This window comes from Gorilla gorilla, chromosome 23 (assembly GCF_029281585.2).
Source record: "Gorilla gorilla gorilla isolate KB3781 chromosome 23, NHGRI_mGorGor1-v2.1_pri, whole genome shotgun sequence".
Taxonomy (NCBI): Eukaryota; Metazoa; Chordata; class Mammalia; order Primates; family Hominidae; genus Gorilla; species Gorilla gorilla.
In genome coordinates this window covers 43707197-43732806 of record NC_086018.1, presented here as the reverse complement: position 1 = coordinate 43732806, position 25610 = coordinate 43707197, and the positions used below count along the sequence as shown (strand labels likewise).

At 38.1% G+C, this 25610-nt stretch overlaps 1 protein-coding gene across 3 annotated transcripts in view; it reads right to left on the bottom strand.

The window, feature by feature from the left end:
- Positions 1-25610, bottom strand: part of ATXN10 (ataxin 10) — a 173603-nt gene that overhangs the window by 120256 nt on the left and 27737 nt on the right. For 2 of the 3 annotated variants that reach the window (XM_031005368.3, XM_063705018.1), the window contains exons 4-6: positions 23449-23545; positions 20976-21134; positions 5292-5372 (exon numbers count right to left, since the gene is read on the bottom strand). In XM_031005368.3, the coding sequence (XP_030861228.1) occupies positions 5292-5372; positions 20976-21134; positions 23449-23545 (337 nt within the window). Of the gene's footprint in view, positions 1-5291; positions 5373-20975; positions 21135-22534; positions 22598-23448; positions 23546-25610 lie in introns of all 3 variants that reach the window. The other variant, XM_055375381.2, reaches the window with a different exon arrangement.

The window sequence follows — 25610 nt, the reverse complement described above, 5'->3', positions numbered from 1 at the left end:
TTTGTATTTTTAGTAGAGACGGGGTTTCTCCATGCTGGCCAGGCTAGTCTCAAACTCCTGGTCTCAAGTGATCTGACTTCCTCCGCCTCCCAAAGTGCTGGGATTACAGGTGTGAGCCACCATGCCCAGTTGGAGGCCATTATTCTAAGTGAAGAACTCAGAAATGGAAAAATCAAATACCATATGTTCTCACTTATAAGTGGGAGTTAAGTTATGGGTACGCAAAGGCACACAGAGTAGTATAATGGACATTGGAGACTCAGCAGGCGGGAAGTTAGGAGGAGGGTAAGGAATAAAAACTACATATCAGGTATAATATACACTGCTCAGGTGACAGGTGCACTAAAATCGCCGACTTCACCACTATACAACCCATCCATGTGACCAAAAACCACACCACTATACAACCCACCCATGTGACCAAAAACCACACCACTATACAACCCACCCATGTGACCAAAAACCACACCACTATACAACCCATCCATGTGACCAAAACCACTTGTACCCCAAAAGCTACTGAAATTTTATGTCTATATAAAATATAGATATACCTATCTATATATATCTCTATCATAAGTGGATCTATCTACATATATATGTATATATACACACACACATATATATATAAACACACACACACACATATGACTTTCAAGGAATGCTAAGAGGCCACCTATTCCATGTGGCCCAAATGCGTACTCTAAATATATTCCTTTTAAATTGGATTACATAATGTAACAGTTATTGCTAAGTATAAGAAGTCAGGATCCCTGGCTTCAGGGAATTTGGCACCTAGTTCACTATTTCTTGAATAGGTAATGAAATAGAAGAAAATAATTTTATCAGATTTGTGAGTGTTAAGGTATCCACAGATAGGGATGTGGAGAAATGAGAAAGAAAACAGATGGATTACAACTGAAGAAAAAAAACGAACAACAGTGCAGATCCTGAATCAGCGGCAGATCCCAAATGGGCAGTCCTGAGGTGAGGACAGGAAGGGTGGGCCCCAAGGTGGTGGAAATCAAAGTTGTTCAGCAGCAACAGGAGACTCCGGGGGTCCAAGCGGATGAGGTGCAGGGAGATCTGCAAGTGCTAAAGGGAGTAGAAGCACACACTGCCTTCCTTACACAATGACACACAGGCCAGCCTCCTCTGGCTCAACTTCTCCCTGGCCCAGCATATGCCGCCTGTATAATGCAGCTTTATTATATGGTTACAAGATGAGAGAGCTAACGATGTGGGTACTGAGTGATTTCAAAGGAAAGAAGCGGTCAAAGTCAGAAATGAATCTTTAAAATATAAAAGTACAAACTAAGTTTGAATATCACCTCAGAATAGACTATCCTTCATTAAATGATCCTACTTACATTAAGTCATCTGCCATTTAAACCTTCTAATGGTTCCCACTGTTAAGGAATGCGTCTAAAAGCTCTTTAGTCTGGTATACGGGTCTCCCTACCAGACACTCCACCCAACCCTCCATCTCCTCCTTGAAAATATAAAAGAATACAAGTGGTCTAACAAATGCTAGTTACTCATTGACTTATTCACTGTGGTGTGAAGGATGCAAAAGTAGGAAAGACCCAGCTAAAGGGGTTAGAGGCTACAGCCGTCTAGAATTATTACACATTGGTGTGAAAGTCTTGCTCCCTTAACCCAGAAATCATCACTCAGGCTGCTCTGAGTTCACCAGACACACCTCTCCAAACAGAGCCATGCTGCCATAATTTTGTCTCTCAATCACTGGCTGTCATTAGCATTCTATTTCTAATTCTCCCCTGATTAAATACAGTACTTACATAGTCTGCCTTAAAATTATGATTCCTGTTTTGTTTTGTTTTGTTTTGTTTTGTTTTTCATGTGACAGAGTCTCGCTCTGTTGCCCAGGCTGGAGTGCAGTGAAGCAATCTTGGCTCACTGCAACCTCCACCTCCCGAGTTAAAGTGATTCTCCTGGCTTAGCCTCCCGAGTAGCTGGAACTACAGGCCTCAGAACTCTAATTTGGAAAATGTCAAGAATAATACCTATTTCACAGAGTCTGTGAGGATTAAATGACAAGGCCTACATGATGCCTTCTATACATAACGGTGATGCTACCTGGAGAAAACGGCAAGGTCATCAGCATAGTAGTAGTAGTTGTTAGACTTGTAGTTGCAGTAATAGAAGTAATAGCATGGAAGCAGAAATAGCAATAGCTCATGTTATAGATTAAGGTATTTGCCCTGGGTTACAGAGGTACTGAGGTGGTATTTGAACTCTTTCTGATGCCAAAGTCAATTGTCTTCTTCCCTGCAACACGTTTACGGGGGTGACCATTACATGCCAGGCACTGAGAGTTTTATACACATTTCAATCAGTTATCATAACAATTTCATGGGGTAGCTACTATTATTCTCATTAACCTATCCAAAGTAGTAAGTGGCAGCACTAGCATCTGTCCTTAACTACTATGCCGTACACAGAGATTATAAACCTGAAAACTACACAAGCTGTTTACCACGAGCAGCTAGTCCAATTTGTTAATATTCACTCCAATTCACCTGGAAAGGAGACCAGATAAGTATGTAAATGTAGGCTCTCATTTTTGCTGAATCATGCCATGCGAATTGATGATGAGTCTATATCCAAAATTTCCCCACCAAGTAATCTGCATGAATAGACTACCAGCCTCTGGGTGAAGAAGTCAACTAATTTTGAGAACAATGAAAAGAAATAGCACAAGAAAAAAGCTTAAGAATTTACACAGCACTGTCATTCTTGTACATAACAACACATGGTTATTATCCTCACAGTGAGGGCAGGGACTGTGTCTCTGTAATGCTCACATGCACTCACTTGCCCTCTCACCTCCCACCATGGGATAACACAGCAAGAGAGCCCTCACCAAATGCCAGTGCCATGTTCTTGGACTTCCCAGCCTCAGACTGTTAGAAATAAATTTCTTTTCTTTATAAATTACCCACTCTGCAGTATTCTGTTACGGCAGCAGAAAACAGATTAAGACAGTAGATGCACCATTTACATTCCCACCAATAGGAAATAAACAGTGCACAAGGGTTCCAATTTCTCCATATCCTTGCCTAAACTTCCTCTTTTCAGTTTGTTGATAGTAGCCATCCTAATGGGTATCAAGTGGTACCTCATTGTAGTTTATTGTTAATGGGTACAGAGTTTCTGATACACAAGATGAAAAAGTTCCAGAGGTTGACTGCACAGCAATGTGAACATCCTTCACACCCCTGAACCGTACATTAAAAAATGGTTACAATGGTAGTCTGGCATGGTGACCCACACCCGTACTCCCAGCTACTGGGGAGGCTGAGGTGGGAGGATTGTTTGAGGCCAGGAGTTTGGGGCTGTAGTGCACTACGATCACACTTGTGAGCAGCCACTGCACTCTAGGTTGGGCAACACACAGCAAGACCCTGTCTTACACCTTTTCCAAAAAAAAAAAAAAGGTTACAATAGTAAACTTTATATTATGTGTGATTTACCACAATTTTTTGACAAAGGCTATTGCCAAAATCTAGTCAAAGATTCCATAGGGTAAACTAGGGCTGTGACAAAAAAGAGAATAAATACATAAGACCTTGGGATAGTATAACTGATAAGGTTTACTGACCAGTATGAATTGAAAAGGTAAAGTGGAGAAGCTGAGTATAACCTTGAGGCTTCCACCTTAGTAGATAAGATTACATTAATCAATATACTAGAGGAACACTTTACTGAGTAAGAATATTCATTCATTTACTCGTGCTTTCACTGAAAAACTATTTTTTTTTTCTTTTTGAGCACCTGCTATGTGCCAACCACTGACTGGAAATGTGGAATGAAGAATAAGAAGGGATGAATCCTTGCCCTCAGGGTGCCAACAATCTAATGGAAATGTGCTACAATAACAAGCAGGTATGGGACACAACACGATGAATGAATGATATGATGAAATGACGGCTCATCTCCTCCAGAAGAAAAATAAAGCAGGGGCAAGAGGAGGTGACAACTGAGCAGAACCTTGAATGAAGTAAGGATGCACCTGATCCAACTTTATCAATAAAAATAAAACATTTTTAGTCTACCATCACCATGTAGTTATGTAATAAATCATTTAAAAATAGATAATTTTGATAGACTATGGAAAACATCAGCTTGAATATTAAAATACAATTAAACTGTGCATTCTCCTTGTATTCAGGTGTTCCTTACTGCAAAAAAAAAAACAACAACAACAACTAATTTTTAGCACTGTATATCGTATTATTTCTTTTAGGTCAAAAAGCTACAAATACTTCTCTATCTGTAATGGGGGTACACATATAGGGAAAGGAGCACTGGAATTGGACTTATAAACCTGGTATTTCATATGACTTTAAAAGCATAAGCTTTTCCTGTTTGAGATATTAAAGAAGAAAAATGACCTAATTAATAAAAGACTACAAAAGTACACAAAGCTTAACTACTGAAACCTAAATACAAAGTAAAAAGTCCAAAACCACTAAAACTCGTGACTACAATCAAAAGATTAACAACTTTAAGAGATTTTCATCATTAGATCTGTAGTTTCTGAATATATTTTGTTATTTTCCTAAGGCAACATTTCTAATAAGGTTAGGAAAAATATATTCTATTGAAATGAAGTGTATTGCAAATTATTTATTCAATCTCCTTAATTTACAGGTCAAGAAACTGAATCCCTTGTACCTTACCATAGAGGTTTAGGAAAAAAAAAAAAATACACACACACACGAAACTGAATCCCAACAAGGTCACATAAAGAACTATAATCATAGCAAAGCACAGGGCCAGTGTCTTAGAACTCCTAGGTCACTGTTTTTCCTACTACAGTAACTGTGACATTGTGGACGGGTGTCAATTTTATTTTAGTCCAAATCATCCATTAGAAACCTATAAACCTAGCAGAGTGTATCACAAATAATAACACCCATGACCTAAACAAATGAGTACACCTCAAATATTCAACTGTAATACACAGTTACATAAATTACTATTCTAAAATCCAGGCACATGCATAATATTTTGTTCTTAATGTTTTTCTTAATATGCATTTACTGAATAATGGCACCAACCTGGATCCTGCTACCCTCCATAAATCACTGCCTATTGTGGCTAAGCTGTAATGTTAACCAACCAATTTAAAACCATTACCAACACAGAAACATGTATTTAGAGATTCTGTGCCAACTCAGAAACCACACAGCTTTTCAGTCACGTGCATCGAATACCCTATATGGAATGCTAAATACTCAAAACCACGCTGGTTGGGGGGTTACCTTTCTTGATTGTTCAGTTTGGGAAACATGGCTTGTACCAATTCCGGGCTTTTCAGAAAGAGGTCTGTAATAATCAAGAACCTAGGGAAAAAAGAGAAGGAAAGTTTGGTTACTTGAAACATAGTAAAAGAGACATGCCCTTATCTACTTTATAGGCACCACTTACACACAAAAGCATTTCTTTTCAGTGAATTTTTGATTTGCTGTAATCTTAAATGTTTTAAAAGGTTCACATACTATTAATCTATCAGCAGCTAAAAAGAAAAAGAATCCTAAAAATATTTTTCTCCAATTTTACTTCTGAAAGCTTTATTGAAATAATTTAAATGGATTCAATGGGAAGACAGGGCTACTATAGCTGTTATCTAAGTTGAGAAAGAAAAATTCTTCATTTAGCAACAAGATCAGGTATAAACAAGAAGCATATTAAATTGGTTTAGTCAGAAGCTAACTGCTATAATGAACCAGAGAAAGACTTGTCACACTTCCATTACTGGCTTGATTATTCACTCTTTAAGAATTCTCAAGTTACCAAGAAAACATCCTCATTGTCAAGCAATGCACTCATCTAAACTTAAGAGATCAACTTATGGAAACCCCAAGGCAAAGACTATAGGCATAGTTATTCAAAGTACCCCTGTGACAACTAAAAAGATTCAACAGTATTATTAATTAATTATGAGTTATATTTACCAGAGGGCATCTGAGGAAAAGACTTAAGAACTAAGGAATATACTGATTATAACCAGGTTATAGTAATAAAAATTGACTGTAAGCATTAAATATATTGACACATAGTTTAATCACTTAACAATACAATAATACAATAAAACTATATTGTCTGGTAACCAAATGAAGCATATTAACTACTACAATACACTGTCACTTCACATAAAAGCGAAATCCAAATACATATTCTGTTTCCTCTATAGCATTTAAAATAGCTGATCAACACTCTGATGTAAAATATTCCTAAAAACAATAGATAATATTTGAAATTCTCAAACAGTATTCCTATCAATCTGGGCAGGTCAACAGAAATCTATGCAATCCCAGATGGATACACAAACTAAATTGAGATCTTAAAGCTCATTCATAATTCAGGTACTTAGAATTTAAAGCATTTTGCCATAAGAATAGCAAAAACGCAATATTCCAAGTCACAAGCCATATTGCCAAATATATTCTCCAAACAATAAAGACCCATATTTAGACAGATAATTTACAGAAGAACATGTTAAGTGCTGACAGATACACATTAAGGATTATATAATAGAAACAAATGTATCTAACCAATAGGCTGGGGGCAAGAGGGGTGATAGACAGGGGGCAAGAAGATCAAACAGGCTAGAGGAGGTATTTCGCCAATCCCTAGAAGAAGGAAAAGAAGATAGCATTTAAATTAGAAGGGGAAAAAAAGGACTTAGAAAAACAGCAAGAAGAAAAGAACAGCAGTGTGTCTGGGAAACTACAAGCCACAAAATACTATTAGGGCTTCAAAAGGAAGTCAGGACCCACAAGCATGGGTCTTCAGAGTGTCTCAGGTGAAGAAAGTTGCCTCAACCAAGGTTTGAGTTTATTGAAGACTGATGTGATAACTACACATTCTTTCATAGTGTTGGTAATTAGTGCTCTCTTTCTTTTTTCTTGATCAATTTTGTTGGTCAAAGATCAACTTTTGCCTTTGTGAATTTTTTCTATTGTTTTTGTCTTATGTTTCATTGATTTCTGTCATCTTTTATTTCTTTCTTTCTTACTCAGGACTTACTATGCTCTTCTTTTTCTATCCTCTTAAAGTAGAACTGTGGGTCACTGATTTCAGACCTTTCTTTATTAATAGAAACATTCGAGGCCGTGGCTCACACCTTGTAATCCCAGCACTTGGGAGACTGAGGTGGGTGGATTACTTGAGGCCAAGAGTTTGAGACCAGCCTGGCCAACACAGCATAGTGAAACCCCATCGCTACCAAAAACACACAAAAAAATAGTTGGATGTGGTGGTGCATGCCTGTAATCCCAACTACTCAGGAGGCGGAGGTATGAGAATCACTTGAACACAGGAGGCAGAGGTTGCAGTGAGCCAAGATCATGCCACTGCACTCCATGCACTCCAGCATGGGCGACAGAGCAAGACTCTATCTCCAAAAAAAAAAAAAAAAAAAAGAAGCATTCAAAGCAATAAACTCTCCTCTAAGCGCCGCTTTCGTTTTTGTTGTCTTTTTAAGACATGGGGTCTCGCTCTGTCACCTAGCTGGAGTGCAGTTGTGCGATCACAGCTCACTGCACCCTCAAACTTCTAGGTTTGAATAATTTTCCCACCTCAGTCTCTCAAGTAGATAGAACTACACGCATGTGCCACCATATGCAGCTTTTTTTATTTTTATTTTTTTGGCAGAGACAGTGTCTTACTATGTTGCTCTGGCTGGTCTTGAACTCCTGGCCTCAAGCTATCCTCCCTTCTCAGACTCCCAAAGTGCTGGGATTACAGGCATGAGCCACCACACTTGGCTGCTTTTGCTTTATCCCACAAAACTTGATACTTCAGTTCAAAATATTTTCTAATTTGCCTGTGATTTCTTTTTTGACAAATCAATCAGATGTGTTAATTTCCAAAAGTTTGGAATTTTTCTAGAAATCATCTTATGAGTAAGAGAATGTGCTCTATGATTTCAATCCCTTACACATTTACTGAAACTTTTGTACAGGCCAGCCTATGGTCTACCTTAGTGAACATGACACATGCAGGTGAAAAGAAAGTGGAGTTTGGAAGTACTAAGGGAAGGTCTATAAATATCACTCAGGTGAAGGTGGCTACCTACGACAGTACTACCGAGATCATCTGTATCAGCGGTGTCCAATCTTTTGGCTTCCCTGGGCCATACCGGAAGAAGAAGAATTGTCTTGGGGCACAGATAAAATATACTAAGAATAGCTGATGAGCTTAACAACAACAACAACAACAGCAAATAACAAAAACAACTCATGTTATAAGAAAGTTCACAAATTTGTGTTAGGTAGCATTCAAAGCCATCCTGGGCCGCATGCGGCCTGCAGGTTGGACAAACTTGATCCATATCATCATGTTTATATAATGTATAAAACATCAGTCTATACTGACATTTGTCTATGAGTCCTGCCCCTGGGTGAAAAGCAGGTGTTAAAATCTCCAACTATCGCTTCTGCTTCTGGGCATAATGGAATAACAATTTACCCCCTACCTTAAACAACATAAAACCAGACAATATATATAAACAGTTTTTAAACAGTGGGCAACAGACTGGGTCTGCTTCACTTTGGAAATTTTCTTCTTGAAAAACCAAAAAACTCCTAATAAATGTTCAATAAATGTGATTTGATCAATATGTTTATAAAATCCTTAAGGACTTAAAATAGTAGAACTGAGACATCGTAAAGGAAGGACTAAGTTCTGCATGCTGGAATGTGTGGTTAGGAAGCAAAAGTTGAAGTAAAAAAGTTGTACATGGATGGAGCAGTAAGGGTATAGGGACTAGGGCAAGGACGGAGGAAAAGGGAAGACAGGTCTCAGCCATGACAGTGCTCTGTTGCTGGGACCACCAGAATCATCTGAAACAAAAATGAGAGTGAATCCACACTGCAATCTTTAAACCAACATAAATTCCAAGTAAATCAAATACTTAAACAACAAAATTGAAATGATATACTAGAAGAAAGCCTTGGTAGAGGAAAGGCCTTTATAGCTATTATCAAAACTACAGAACACATTTTTTTAAAAGACTGATAAATTCATCTACTAAAAAAATCAAAAACTTTTACATAAAAAAGTACCATATGGCTGGACACAGTGGCTCACACCTGTATTCCCAGCACTTTGGGAGGCCAAGGTGGAAGGATTGCTTAAGGCCAGGACTTCAAGACCAGCCTGGGCAACATAGTGAGACCCCATCTCTACAAAATAAAAAATAAATCAGCCAGGTGTGGTGGTATGCACCTGCGATCCCAGCTTCTCAGTGGGCTGAGGAGGGAAGATTACTTGAGCCTGGGAGATTGAGGCTGCAGTGAGCCATGATTGCACCACTGCACTCCAGCCTGAGTGACAGAGACTCTGTCTCAAAAAAATAAAAAATAAAATACCACCAACAAAGTCAAAATACAAAAACAGAAAAATACATGTATTTTATTTTATATGACGGGTGATATCCCTAATCTAGAAAATACTCCTATACACTGATAAAGATCAATACCCCAACAGAAAAATAGGTAAAGAAAATTAGAATACACATAAAAGAAAAAAAAGGTTCTCCAACTCATAAGAAAAATACAAAATAAAACTGTGCAAGAAGGCCGGTTTACACCTTGGCAGAACTGGCAAATCCAAATCTTGCTAACACTGTTAGCAATGATGTGGGACAGGGGAGTTGACACTGGCACAATAGCGATGAAGGACAACCTGAAGTGTTTGTCAAAATTATAACAGCACATTCCTTTTGACCCAGAATTGCACTTATGAATTTATTCTACAATCATTACTTGTCCACATGCGATATGACATGTGCAACCAAGGCTATTCATGGCAGTAGCTTCTAGTCGTGAAAAAACGGAAACAATCAGAATGCCCATAGAGAAGAGACTGATGAAATAAATCCTGGTGTATTCATACAATGAAAGATCTTTAACTGAGGAAAGTCTTTATATAGGAATATGGAAAGATCTCAGAAATGTACTATTTAGTGAAAAAAGCAAAAAGCCCAACAGTGTGGGGAGAAGTAGGGGATGTGGTTGGAAGAACTAGGTAAACGGCTGGGGGTAAACTATGCATTTTGATATCTGAACCACATATTGTCTATCAAATAATTCAGTACGTAATGTAAGCAATATATACAGGCAAAGTAAACTCACACTTCGTTCTACTTAATAACCATTCTGCTAAAGAGTGACAGTATTTCTGCATTTTGGTGGAAGTACCATTCAGATGAACCTGGCTCCTCAGGCTTTAAGGACGAGGAACGGTCATATAGGAGAACTCTACTAAGTTCTCCTAAGGAACTCCTCAGTTTAATCTTGAAATTCATCATTTAAATGTCATCACAGAAAAGCTAACATTCACAAATCACACTGTTGATGCCAAAGCACTAACTACACTTTACATCATTTTCCACACTTGCCAAAAAACAAAATGCATGAAGGTCTCTCTTCTCATCTTTTTCCTTCTCTCAATCTTTCTCATTTATGATTGATTTTAAAGTACGTGAACAATTGCAGGCAGATGAATCAGCATCTGCATTACAATACTGATATACAAAATAGAAGGTAGTAAAGGTCACCTGTGTGGGCATCGAGGAGCACATGCCAACAGACAGTGAAAGGCGAACTCCTCACCAGTAAACAGAGACAGTCCTAAAGACGGGGGGTTTCAGGGAAATTTTTTTTTTTAATGAAGGTCATCTATTATCCATATCCATACATGCATACAATGGCGATGCTATACTCACAACATGAGTAAAATAGATTTCAATCAGTTCAAAAACCTAGAAAATGTTTTTATACCTCATAAACAAATTTTGATTTAAATGTGCTATGGAAAATAAATGCTACTCTCCTTTGTTGTGAGATCTGGGAAATCTAACCCACAGTTGCTTAACACAGCAATTTGGACAAAGCTTACAAAGCTGGTCTAGAAAATAACCTCCCTTCTCCTGTTAAAAGAGTTAAATAACATTTCCAATGGGTTAAACGTGAGTAGCATTAAACTAGAAAAATATCAGTCCACTGATTCAATGGCGATGCTTCCTCTACTAGAAGAAAATGAGTTATAATCTGAAAAATATACAAATAGATTTCTTGAATCTACATGTGCCAGGCACTGGGGGAAACATATTACACACATGCACATCCCAGCCACCCTTCCTTTAATGTCGTCCTCTAAGGGAGGCAGTGGGTGTAAAGATTAAGAGCACAAATTTTGGTCTCAGAAAGAGCTGGGTTTGAGTCTCAGTCCAACACTCACTGGCAGTATAACACTGGCTACGCTGTCTACCCTTCAGTATCAAGGTATTCTGCTTCTCCTGTTTCCAGTAATAATGTATCAGAATTCAACTCCAACAAAAATCAAAGAAATTAAACTATATTTCCCTCCTGAAGCAAAAGCAGATAATGAAAAGGACATGCATTCGCCAAACACTGACAGTCCTTGCGGATATCTGCCACTTTTTCCCCTGTTCAGCATCCCCTTTTTTCCTTCCTTGGATAACAAGAATTCTTTTTCCTTCAAGAATGAGCCCTAACCTGGCAGCTTTTTCCTTCAAGAGTGGGCCCAAACCTGACAGCCTGTGCCCCCAGGGGAGGTCACCTGACTGCACACCCTAACAAACAGCACTGCCCCAGGGATGACAATGTGACCCAAAAAGAGCCACTTGCATGCCTCAAAAACATCCATCTGGTTATTACCTCTTTGTTTCTAATTCCCAAACTTCTCAATACCCTTGCCAGTCAATGTTTACAGAAGAAACTTTTTTTTATATTCTAAAGTATTCCATACAACATTTCACAAAAAGATATACACGTATACACAAAATCACAAGATGCATTCCATACACTGTTGGTAAAAAGTCAGAACTGTGTACAGACATTTAAGAAGCACTTCTGGCATAATGGTGGCATTAAGAGGCTCCATGTTCCCGCATACAAAGCCAACTGTCTGCTGACAACTATACTAATTCTATGGCAATCAGAAAGAAACGTTTTAAGCAATGCACATCCTAACATGATAGTCTGTTATATACACAGGTGCTTTACCGAGTTTGGGTTTTTTTTAATATTTTTATTTTGAGATCATTGTAGATGCACACGCAGTTTTACAAAACACAAGAGAGATTCTGTGCACCCTTACCCAGTTTTCCCCAATGGTAACATCTGTAAAACTATAGTATGTGACAACCCAGATGCTGACAGTGACACAATGTGTGGATCTTACTCAGGTTTCCCAGGTTAACTTGTGCCTTTACTCAGGAGTAGCTGTGTGCATGTCTTTAGCTCTATGTAACTTAATAATGCAGGGTCACAGATCCCCTCTCACAGGTAAGATCCAGAACGGTTCAGCACCCCTTTATAGGTTCACCCACCTATAACTCAAGCATCCTTCCTCAATCCCTGACAACCACTAATCTGTTCTCCATTTCTGTAATTTTGTCATTTCAAGAATGTCATGTAAATGGAATGATACATTATTTAACCTTTGGGGATTCATTGGCTTTTTTTTTTTCACTCTGCTATAATTACCATGAGATTTTCCCAAGTTATGGCTTGTACCAACGGTTGTTCCTTTTTATTGCTGAATAGTATTCTAGTTTGATTCTATTTTAAGACACTGACTGGGGTTTTGGGTAGACATGTAACATTTTATAATGTCCCCATTTTTAAGAAGGAAGTAGGCTCTCAGTCACTTTTTTGCACAGAATGTCTGATTTTCAGGAACAGATTGCTGATGTAAAATGAAGAAGCCTGTATAGAGTTCTAGAGAACAACAATACAGACCCTTTGGGGGTCTCTCACCAAAGTCTTATCTGGTTCAGGAGAACCAAGCTTATCTGCTTCAGATAAGCCTGAAGTGACTGAAGGACAACGATGCCACCAATCACTAGACTTATTCAACAAATACTACTACCAAAAACCCTTCAATGGATGGGGTTGGCAAACTTTTCCATAAAGGGCCAGATAGTAAATATTTTAAGCTTTGCAGGCCAAATGGTCTCCGTCACAACTACTCAACTCTGCCACTGTTACATGAAAGCAGCCGTAGACAATAGATAAACAAGCTTGGCTGTGTTCCAATAAAACTTTATTTATAAAAAGAAGCAGTGGGCTGGATTCAGACCATGGGCCATAGTTTGTCAACACATGTTCTAGGTGCTTTGGATAGAATGATGACCAGGACAAACTCCAGGGCCTTATGGAGCTAGTCCTACATTCTAGCAACCAACAATAAACAAGAAAGCAAATAAGATTTGTATAATGTTCGATAGTGGTAAGTGCTATTAAACAAATGAATAAAAGAGAGTAAAGCGATACGGGTTTAGAGGAAACACTACTGAACATAAAGTGCTGGGAAGGTCTCTCAGTCGAAATCATAGATATTTGAACAGAGACCAAAAAGAGCTAGCCATGGGAAGATCTAAAGGAAGGTTCCATGCAGAAAGACAGCGGGTGTAAAGATTCAGGACAGAACAAACTTGGAGTATTCAAAGAAAAACAGTAAGACCAGATGGAACTAAGGAGCAGGAGTAAAAGTAGTAAGAAATAAGATGAGGTGGTCAGTCAGACACCAGGACATGACAAGTACTTTGGATTTGCTTCCAGGTTGCAATAAGAAGGCACTGAATGGTTTATTTAAGCAAGGAGTGACAACAGCTACAGTAATTTTTAAAAGGTCACTCTGGCTACTGTGTGATGATTCAGAGGGCAAAAGGAGAGACAGAAAGATGAGTAAGAAAGTTCTGGCAGTAGCAATGAAAGATGTCTATGGCAGAGGAGGCATGAAGTAGGTGAATGTGGAACACCTTTTGAAGATAGGGCTGATGAGTATAAGTGGGTGAGAGTGAAAGAAAATCAGGACTCAGGTTCCAGGCCTCAGCAAACGAGTAAATGGTGGTACCAGTTACTGAACGATAAACATTGGTAGAGTAACAGGAGGTGTTATGCGTGGGGGAAATCAAAAGTTTGGACACAGCCTTCATACATTTCAGATGCCAATTAGAAGCACATAATAGGAAGCTGTATATGTAAATCTAGAGCTTCAGCAAGAGATCAAGGCCAGAAACATAAATGTGGAAATCATCAATTTAGAAGAGGTATTTAAAGCTGTGGTATGAGATGAGGTCACCCAGAGAATGAGCAATAATGGAGAAGAGTGGTCTGAAGACCAGCCGTGGGCCATGCCAACCCTGAGCAGGCAAGAACACGAGCCAACACAGGAAGCAGGAAATGTGCCTTACAACAAAGCCAGCACAAGAGAAGAATGAGACAAAGATGAGACAGATACTGATGACATCTTTCAGCCCTGGATTCACCATGCCTTCACCCAATGACCCTGGAATTTTTCAGTTGCATAAGCCAATAAATCCCTTTATGTGCATAAACCATCTGAAGTGGACTTCAGTCACTTAGATTCAGAAGAATCATGACTAAAATAATGCTTATCACATGCCAGATATTATCTTTTTAAAGATCCAATAACAAACAACACTAAATCCTGCCTTACAGGGAGCTCACAGTCTAATGGACAATTAAATGCGCTAAGTGCCATGAAAGTGGAATGCATGGCTGTTGTGCACAAACAGAAGAGGGGCAATAGATTCAGACAGCAAGAGGATGGACAATTATGTTTATCTTCCTAATATTGTTACACTTAAGCTGATAATAAAATGTACATGCATAAGGCAAGACACATCCCTACAGAATACAAAATAAATCAACTAGATAACCCAAATATTAACAAAAAAGAATGCTTTGCTCCCAGTTATAACTTCATTTTTGTAGTGAAACTGGGTAAAAAGTTCAATGGATTAATAAAAGTTTAGGCGGGCACGGTGGCTCATGCCTGTAATCCCAGCACTTTGGGAGACAGGCGGGGAGATCACCTGAGGTCAGGAGTTCAAGACCAGGCTGGCTGACATGATGAAACCCCGTCTCTACCAAAAATACAAAAAATTAGCCAGGCGTGGTGGCGCACGCCTGTAGTCCTGGCTACTCAGGGGGCTGAGATGGGAGAATCACTTGAACCCGGGAGGCAGAGGTTGCAGTGAGTCAAGATCACACCACTGCACTCCAGCCTGGGCAACAGAGTGAGACTCTGTCTCAAAAAGAAAAAGTTTACACCAAAAGAGGCTAAAACTGAAAAGAGTTCATGCCTCACCTTTGAAATGCAGACCTCCTCTCTGAAAATTGGTAATTTTCATAACACATGACATGGTATTAATAAAAATGGGATAGGCCCTCGAGTTTGGCATCACTTGCAATCCTGCCTCTGCTATATGCTAGTTGTGTGACCTTTGTCAGACTGGTTTACTCTGCTTAACTTTCATAGGTACATAGTAGCAAAATACAATTCACAGGATAGCAGCAATGTGAAAATGAGATTACACAGACAAAGCAACCAACACATCACAGGATCAGCACAAGGCAGTCCTACCTCTTCCTCTACTGTGTAATTCTGCACTGACTGACCTAACCTACCAGTGCACATTTACTGGACTTTCAGATTTAGATGAACTCAAAATAGAATCCCTGGATTCATCTAGGGTTATCTAAGAGCATGAAAACATCTTTCACACCTACAAACAAAAGAACAGACATTTTTAGAAAGACATTATCCCAATAATTCAAACCAAGTAGTGCCAAAGACTTTCTCGCCTACACTTTCCTGTGTCTCTAGTATGCTCAAATAAAAAAACCCAAAGTTATTGGAATCACATTTGCCCGTTTCTAAGAAACAAGCAAAGGAAGAAAAGAAAACATAATGAAACCATGAATTCTAAGACCATGTAGTTTTGTATTATTTGCCACCTATCTCCTAAAATGTAGGGGAGAAAAAAGGCAGAAAGTGGGTTTTCTCCAATTTCCAGGGATGAGTTTATATTTAACAGCAAAAACAACAATTTTGTCGGAAGCCTCTGGATATTCTGTGATCTCATTGTTTGTTACCAAATGTAGAGTTCCTCTCACATAAATCAAAGTATTCCGCACCTGGACTGCAGAAGTGATCATTTAACCACTACTAGATCCATCCTTTGTTCCTTTCTGAATTCCTTCTAGTGGTCTCTAGTACCTTTAACTTGAGCTATTTATATATTATATTATATTATATTATATTATATTATATTATATTATATATTATATTATATTAAACAGAGTTTATATTTTGCCCTTTATGACCTTTTGCCCTTTATTCCAAGCTGCTAAAAAAAAAACTGCAGATGATTAAAATACAGACCCAAGGTACTCAACAAATAAAACAGAACTCAGCTACAGAAAATTTCTCTAAGTAAGTTGACTCTAATGATTGATCCTGTCATGTTACATTTGCATACAAAGGGAAGTTTTCTAAGTTAAACACATCATATTATTGTATGTACCAACGTCTGTTTGTTTGTAAATCTTAATTGAAATACAAATGAATACTCAGAAAAAGAAATAATTTCAAAATTAGGTATAATTTCAATAGAATGATAAAAGATTACACTGCAAGAAGCCAAAATTGAAAAAGCTCATACCTCACCTGTGAATGCAAGTGGGATTACAGGTGGCTCAAGGCTTACTCCCTGCAGAAAATCTGTGGCCTAATCACACACTGACTACTATGTGCAAAACATATGTAAAAATAGATTTTTTTAAAAACGGGATATTATTAAAACATAAACAACAAAATTTGTGATAAATTTTATAATGAGAAAGGGTCAATGCATCAAGAAGGTATAACAATAATAAATATAAACGTGTGTGTGTGTACTTAACAGAGCATGAAAATAAGGGAAGCAAAAACTGACAGAACTGAAGGAAAAAATGGACAATAATTCACTTTCAATAATGAAAAGAACTAGAACAGAAGATCAGCAAGAAAACAGAAGATTTAAACAACACTATCAACCATCTAGCCAACCAGACCTAATAGATATCTACAGAACATGCCACCAAAACCAGCAGCATACACATTCTATTCAAGTGTACATGGAACATTCTCTATGACAGACCATATGTCAGGCCATAAAAGAAGCCTAGGTAATGTCAAAAAGAATGAAATCATATAAAGTGGGTTCTCTGGCCACATGGAATAAAATTAGAAAACCGTAACAAAAGGAAATTTAGAAAATAAACAAATATGTGGAAATTAAACAACAAACTCCCAAATAACCAATAGGTCACAAAGGAAATTAGACTATAATTTGAAATAAATGAAAATAAAAGCACAAACACCAAAATTTACAGAATACTAAATTATGGGATGCTAAAGTAGTTCCTACCAGGAAATTTGTAGATGTAAATGCCTATGTAAAAAAGACAGAAGATCTCATATCAGTAACCTAACCTTCCATCTTGAGAAACTAGAAAAAGAAGAGCAAACCAAACCCAAAGCAAGCAGAAGAAAGAATATAATAAAGATTATAGCAAAAAGAAATGAAATAGAGAATAACTGTAAAGAAAATCAACAAAACCAAAAGTTCTCTGAAAAGAGCAAAAACTCTAACAAACCTTTAGCTATAGTGAACAAGAAAAAAGAGAAGACTCAAATTACTAAAATCAGGAATCTTCATTGGTACATTCCTACCAATCTTACATAAATAAAAAAATTCTAAGGGTCTATGAACAATTTGTGCCAACAAATTAGACAGCCTAGACCAGTGGTCCCCAACCTTTTTGGCACCAGGGACTGGTTTCATGAAAGACAATTTTTCCGTAGACAGGGGTGGGGGGACGGTTTCAGGAAGAAACTGCTCTACCTCAGATCATCAGGCATTAGTTGTAATAGATTCTCATAAGGAGTGTGAGACCTAGATCCCTCGCATGCGCAGTTCACAACAGGGTTTGTGCTCCTAAGAGAATCGAATGTGGCTGATGATCTGACAAGAAGTGGCGCTCAGGCAGGAATGCTTGCTTGCCTGCTGCTTATCTTGTGCTGTGTGGCCCTGTTCCTAACAGGCCATGGACAGGTACCAGTCCACAGGTCAGGGGCTGGAGGACCCCTGGCCTAGACCAAACAGGCAAATTCCTAGAAAGACACAAACTACCAAAACCAACCCAAGAAGACAACAATCTGAATAGACCCGTAACAAGTAGAGGCCGGGCGCGGTGGCTCACGCCTGTAATCCCAGCACTTTGGGAGGCTGAGGCAGGTGGCTCATGAGATTAGGAGTTCAATACCAACCTGGCCAAGATGGTGAAACCCCGTCTCTACTAAAAATACAAAAAAAATTAGCCGGGTGTGATGGCGGGCACCTGCAATCCCAGCTATTCAGGAGACTGAGGCAGAGAATTGCTTGAACCCAAGAGGCGGAGGTTGCAGTGAGCCGAGATCGCACCACTGCACTCCAGCCTGGGCAACACAGTGAGACTCCGTCTCAAAAAAAAAAAAACCAAGACCTGTAACAAGTAACAGGTTTGAATTAGTAACCAAAACCCTTCCCATGATAAAAAGCCCAAGACCAGATGGCTTCACCAGTGAATTCTACCACATATTTAAAGATGAATACCGATCCTTTACAGTCTTCCAAAAACAAAACAAAACAAGACCTCATTCTGTAAAGTCAGTATTTACCTGATACCAAAATCAGAAAAAGAAATCACAAAAAGAAAAAAAAACTACAAACCAATATGCCTTATGAATATAGATGCAAAAATCCCCAACAAAATATGAACTGAATCCAGCAACATATAAAAAGGATTATACACTATGAACAAGTGGGATTTATCTCAGGAATCCAAAGTTGATTTAAAGTATAAAAATCACTGTTAGACAAAGTATTAATAGACTAAAAGACAAAGCCATATGACTATCTCAACAGACACAAAATATATTTGATAAAATAGACTTTCATAATAAAAACATTCAACAAGTAAAAGAAAATCAGTAGAAGTAGAAGAAAAGTTTATCATCCTGAGCAAGGGCTTCTAAGAAAACCCCACAGGCAACAGCACACTGAAAGACTGCCCCACTAAGATCTTAAACAAGAAACATATGTCTGCTCTCACCAATTCTACTCAACACTGTATTGGAATTTCCAGTCAGGGCAACTAGGCAAGGAAAAGAAAGAAAAGGCAACCCAACTGGAAAGAAAAAAATATTACCTACTTGCAGATGGCACGGTCCTGTACAGAAAAAATCCTAAGAATCACGTACACAAAAAAATCTACTAAAACTATAAATAAGTTCAGGAAGAAAGATTGCAGGATAGAAGATTAATATACAAAAATCAGTTGTATTTCTACACATTAGCAATGAACAATCCAAAAATGAAAGAATTCCATTTGCAATACCATCAAAAAGAATAAAATACTTAGAATAAATTGAACTAATGACACCCAAAACTCATAGACTAAAAACTACAAAACATAACTGACGAAAATTTAAAAGGCCTAAATAAATAGATGAATATCCTCTATTCATGGATTGGAACACTTAATCTAGGTAAGATGGCAATATTCCCCCAAGTTGGTCCACAGATTCATGTAATTCTTATCAAAATTCCAGCTGTTTTTTTTTTAACAAATTGAAAAGTTGATCCTAAAATTAATATGGAAACAGAAGGGACCCAGGACAACAAAACTGAAAAAGAACAAAGTTGGAAAACTCACACTTCCTGATTTCAAAATTTACTATAAAATTACGGTAATCAAGACACTGTAGTACTGGCAAAGAGAGAAAATGGACTGGAAAAAAAAAAAAAAAGCACTGAACAGAGCCTCAGGGACTTACAAAACAACAACAGAAGACTAACACTTGTATCTTCAGAGTCTAGGGGAACAGCGCCCTGGTGACCTTGGATGTATCCATATATACCATGCATGCCAGAGCTTGAACAGCAGCTAATCTGAGTCTTGCCTGCTGAATAGCTTGTGATCCTCCTGGAACCCGAGATGGGAGGGGCCTGAGGCTTCTGAGGCTGTATCCTTTTTGCTCTTCTGTCTCCTAGGGGAGGCTGTCATGGGACAGGTTCTAATGAGTTTGGTGCTAATGAGGTACAGAGCTTTCTGCCTTGCCCCTCTTAGCATATAAAGCCTCTTTAAACAGTCAAGAAGGCCTCCTCAGGAATGGAATACCTCACAATTCACATCCTAATCATCCAGGTCTTTGTGGTGTCTGGGACAAGGATCAGGAGGAGCTGGCCCCTTTGGCTTCTTCTTTTCTCTGTCTATATAAGTAACAAACTGTCTAAACCTAAAAGTAGATTGTTGTAACTTGTATTATTTTCACAGTCCCATCAGTTGAGCCACAGCCTTGGCCCTGCCTTGGACTGTGTGTGCACCTAAAACATGGAGTCCCAGAAGAAGTGGAGAGAGAACAAGGGCCTGAAAAAAAGTATTCAAACAAATAACAGTGAAAATTTTCCAAATTAACTTCCCCAATTTGGCAAAAGACATAAATCTACTGATTCAAGAAGTTGAGGAAACCCCAAAAAGAGTAAACCCAAAGAAATCTATGCCAATACCATAATTAACCTCTGGAAAGACAAAGAAAAATCTTAAAAGCAATCACAGAGAAATAACACATTATGTATGAACGGTGGCAGTACATTATGTATCGGGGGGCAATTTGAATGGCAGTCACTATCTCATCTGCACAGATGCTTACAAGGCTCGCACCAACCTCTGATCTAATGAACTAGCTACTGCAGCCACAACACTCTTATCTGTGCACTCCAAAGGTGCCTGGGCATTTCACACTGTTTTTTCATACACCAAGAATGTCTTTCCCGCTCCTCACCACCTTAAAGAATTCTCTTTGTCCTTAAAGGCTCAATTCAAGCCTCACTTTATTCACCTCATTCACAAGTTCTCTAGATTCTACTCAAAATCTTCTCTAATTCTGTCAACACATGTTAAGTTTTAACTTATCATTCAATTATCACAATGTCCAAATTTTTACTTAAAACCTCTGCAAGGAAAGTGATCTGTCAGGATGCCCCAAAGCAATCAAATTTCTAACAAGATACTTACGGCCATTCTGATTCAGGATGTTTTTGGTAAGCATCTATGACATCAATTGCAATATTGAGGTTTTCCTCCAGTTCTTTCATTCTTTCATGATTAAGGGATGTAAACAAAATCATTGAAGAGTAGGCAACAATTTTTTTGTCCGGATGATTTAAGCAAGACCTTCCAAACAAGGAAATGAGATTGTTAGCCCAATTTAGTAACATGATAAAACACAAAAATAACAGTAATACCATTATCAAATTCACTACATGCTAATACTTTTGAGGATTTAGAATTATAGCACTTTAAAATAAGTAGATTATTTACTGTAAAAATAGTAAATATAAACTTAGTCACAATAAAAAGTATCCAAAATATTAAAGTTGAAGTTGACATAGAACTCAGAAGGCAAAAAGCAAATAACTTACCATTAGAGAAAAAGATTAGAATGATTACATTTATAAAACATTAAAATGTTCATTCTTGTTAGAAAGAAAAAATCAACAGGTACAAAATGATACCTCAATGACTGCTGGCACTGCTTTAATAGTCCTTAGGGACAAGATGCCTACAGGAGAGATGGTATAGTGGGGCAAGAAATAGAATTTGGAGTCAGGAGCCTCGCTGTAACTCCTAGCTCCTCTAGCTATCAGCCAGGTGACCTGGGGAAGGTCACTGACATATTGATTGTCAATTATATCATGGGTTATGCAATATGGCAGGATTTTTTTTCATTTAAACTTCATAATACTCTTCTGAAGGAGGTATTATTCATATACTTCAGATAAAGAATTTGTTAGCTTCACTTGGCCAATAGCACAAAGCCAGCACCTGACAAAACTGGAATTCAAATTTGGTTATATCTGTCCCATAAATGCATAAAAAGTGAAGGCAAAGATCCTCTCTTAATATGTTTTCTGGCATAAAAAATAAAATACAATAACAAAACCTTCTCTATTTCACAGGGTTTTTAATGACGATCAAATGAGATCATCTAAAAGCAACATGTAAACTGTTAAGACTTCTCTGACTGTCCTACACTTAAGCCTCTCCCTTGTTTTTCTATTACACCCTGGATTTGCCCTAATTACCTTAGTTCTTACATCACAACATACGTGCCTGTTCCTTTACTTCCCCAACCAAAGAATGAAATCCTTCAGGAATAACGAATATGTAAGTTACCACCACATTCTAATCATCTATCCCAAAACCTGGCAGATATTAGGTATCCAAAATGTTTTAAGGGAATGAATTCTCAAAAATAAGCAATGCCTATTTCTGCAGCTTGAATTTCGTAATTCTCTTCTTCCACCTAAGCTCAAATATCATTAATATATGTAACATTAATATATATACACCTTCAACTCTTAATTATTTGCAGGAATTTGAGAAATTCCATGAGCTACAGGTGAATTAGAGTTTATCCCATCTTAACGCTATACTTCACAGAGGAGCCCAGGAAAGCTGTACAACAAGGAAGGGCATCACGGAATTTAAGCAGCACAGTATTTACAATGAGCATAGACAGGCTTTAGATCCAGATGGCAGCAATGGGTTTACACTCTACCTCTGCCATTTACCAGTGATGAGCTTCAGGTCTCTCATCTGTCCAAATGGGGAGACAGTAACACTTACTCCGCAGGCTATTGTGAGAACAGAAAAAATATACAGATAATGCCCAGTTCAGGGTATGTACACAACAGCTGCTACCCTGCTGTGCTGCTTATACTGTTGCAACCATCAAAGTCACCCCATTCATTGGCACCAAAGCCTAGATTCGAAGCCAGGTCTCCTACTCCCAGACTGTGCCTTTCCTACTAGGTATACTGACTCTATTCCCTGCTCACCTTTTACCTCAATGCTCAATTTCTTATGAATAGAGCTGGTTTTTAAGAAGTAGAATCACCAGAAAAAGTACCAGGATCCAATCGAGACAAACGGAATGGTTACCCACATCTTACACTGATAAATGGACTGGTTACTCACTTCTTACATGGATAAACTGATTGTTTATCCACATCTTCTTACCTTCCAAAACATACAGCATTGTGCTCAGCATATCAGTCAGTATTCAATACATAAACAATTTTAATTCATTGCCCATACTTTGATGCTCTATTTTAATTGTGTTTCTTATAAATTTCAGTGTCCTTAACAATATTACTTACTTTATACATGACTTTATTTTTGTAAAAGTAAACTGATATACAATCAAGGGCACAAATCTTAAGTGTACATACAGCTCAATGAACAAAGTTTGGATATGTATACATCCATGTAACCACCACCAAGGTCAAGATATAGACGAACACTTCCAGGACCCAGGTGTTTCCCTAGTGCCCTCTCCCAGCTGGTACCCACCCACCAAGAACAACTACTATCCTGAACTCTATTACAGTGGGTTACTTTTTCCTGTTTTCGAACTTTATATAAAATGGAAAAATATAACCACAATCTTCTCACAAGTTAGAAAAATGCTTATCAATATACTCACAAAAACAGTTCTGGGAAAGCATGCACCCAAACAATAGACTGGGAATCTTCATTCCGTGAGGCAATGTTGCCTAAAAACTGCAGACCACAGCGAAAAGCTAAGAATATATAAAAGTTATAAATAAATAAATAATGATTAAACACAATAAATAAATGCATCTTAAGAAATATTCTCCATGCGATTAAACAGAAAGTTTCTGCTTGCTTCTTTTAAAAATTAAAGTCTGTCTCCACAAGTTCACTTTGGGAATAACATGAATATGCCATGGCTGGGAGCGGCAGCTCACGCCTGTAATCCCAGCACTTTGGGAGGCCGAGGCGGGTGGATCACTTGAGGCCAGGAGTTCAAGACCAGCCTGGCCAATATGTCAAAACCCCATCTCTACTAAAAGTAAAAAAAATTACTTGGGAGGCTGAGGCATGAGAATTGCTTGAACCTGGGAGGCAGAGGTTGTAGTGGGCCAAGATCATGCCACTGCACTCCAGCCTGGGAGACAGAGTGAGACTCTGTCTCAAAAAAAAAAAAAAAATTAATATGCCTTACCAAAACAATATACTCTACATACAAAATTAATTAACTTATTGCCTGGGTGCAGTGGCTGAAACCCGTAATCCCAGCACTCTGGGAAGACGAGGGGGGTGCGGATCACCTGAGGTCAGGAGTTCGGGACCAGCCTGGCCAACGTGATGAAACCCCGTCGCTACTGAAAATACAAAAATTAGCCAGGCGTGGTGGAAGGCGTCTGTAATCCCAGCTACTTAGGAGGCTGAGGCAGGGAGAATTGCTTGAACCCAGGAGGTGGAGGTTCCAGTGAGCCAAGATTGAGCCATTGCATCCAGCCTGGGAGACAGACCCAGACTCTGTCTCAAAAAAGAAAGGAAAGAAAAAGAAAAAAAAAGATTTCTACTGAATATTTTAGAATATTAACACTCAGATCTGTATAAAACTGAACATGCAAAAAGCCAACAGTATAGGTTGATCTGAAAACCAACTGATCCAATAACTCATCAGGCACGTAAGATTAATGCTCAGGATCAGAACACAATTCTGAAAAGGAAAAGGCTTAAAGATGTCCCAGACACAAGAAAAGAAAACTCCAGACAGGTACAAATGACAGTTTACTTTACCAAACAGCTTATCAACTGATCTTTATGTAAATACTGCAAATGTTATGAAGACCCTCAAAAATCCCAACATTATTTTTACAGAGTAAGAAAGAATAAAGGCCAAAAACAACACCAATAACTCAATTAAAATAACTCATGCTTGTGTTTACTTAAAATTTGATGGGCATAATATATTCGTCATACCACTGCAATTATTTCCTGAAAATAATACTCTAAATATTATTTTGACAATGTAATTACAGTTCTTACCTCAAGTGTGGTAACAAAAAACTGGCACACATACCCTGCTAAAAAATCTACCTAGAATAAAGTTCTCACAGAGAAAGAGTCAAAAAAGTACAGGCGCTTTGTTAGGAACCAGAATACTTTTTAAAAGATTATTTGTATTAGGTTTGAACTAACACACCATAAAATTTTTTCTAAGTTTCACTGTTGAATCCAAATTTCATTGCTGAATTCCACCTAAAATTCGGTCATTTCACTAGCTGCCATTTTCAAGGTGATGAGAAATATTACTTCCTTTCCATTTTCCTTCTTGCCTCAATAATATCCTTCCAATAATATCTGTGGCTAAACACAAGCTATCTACTAAATAGGAACACAACTGAAAAATTAAATAAGACCTGAATAAATAGACAGATGTTCCATATTCATGAACTTGAAAACTCAATAGTGTTAAGATGGCAATTCTTCCCAAATTGATCTATAGATTCAATATTATCCCAAGTACCTACAATGTATAGAAAACCTTTACAACTCTACAAGAAATAGACACAAACAGCCCAATTAAAAACTGGACAAAGGACTCAAATAGACATTTCTCCAAAGAAGATTTACAAACGGCCAATAAGTACGTGATCATTTAGGAAATGCAAATCAAAACCACAATGAAGTACCCCCACTTCACACCCACCAGGATGACTACAACACAGAAAGAAAGAGTCAGCAAGGATGCAAGAAATGGGAACATTCGTACGGTGTCGGTGAAAAGTCATATGATTCAGCTGCTATGGAAAAGTCTGACAGCTCCTCAAA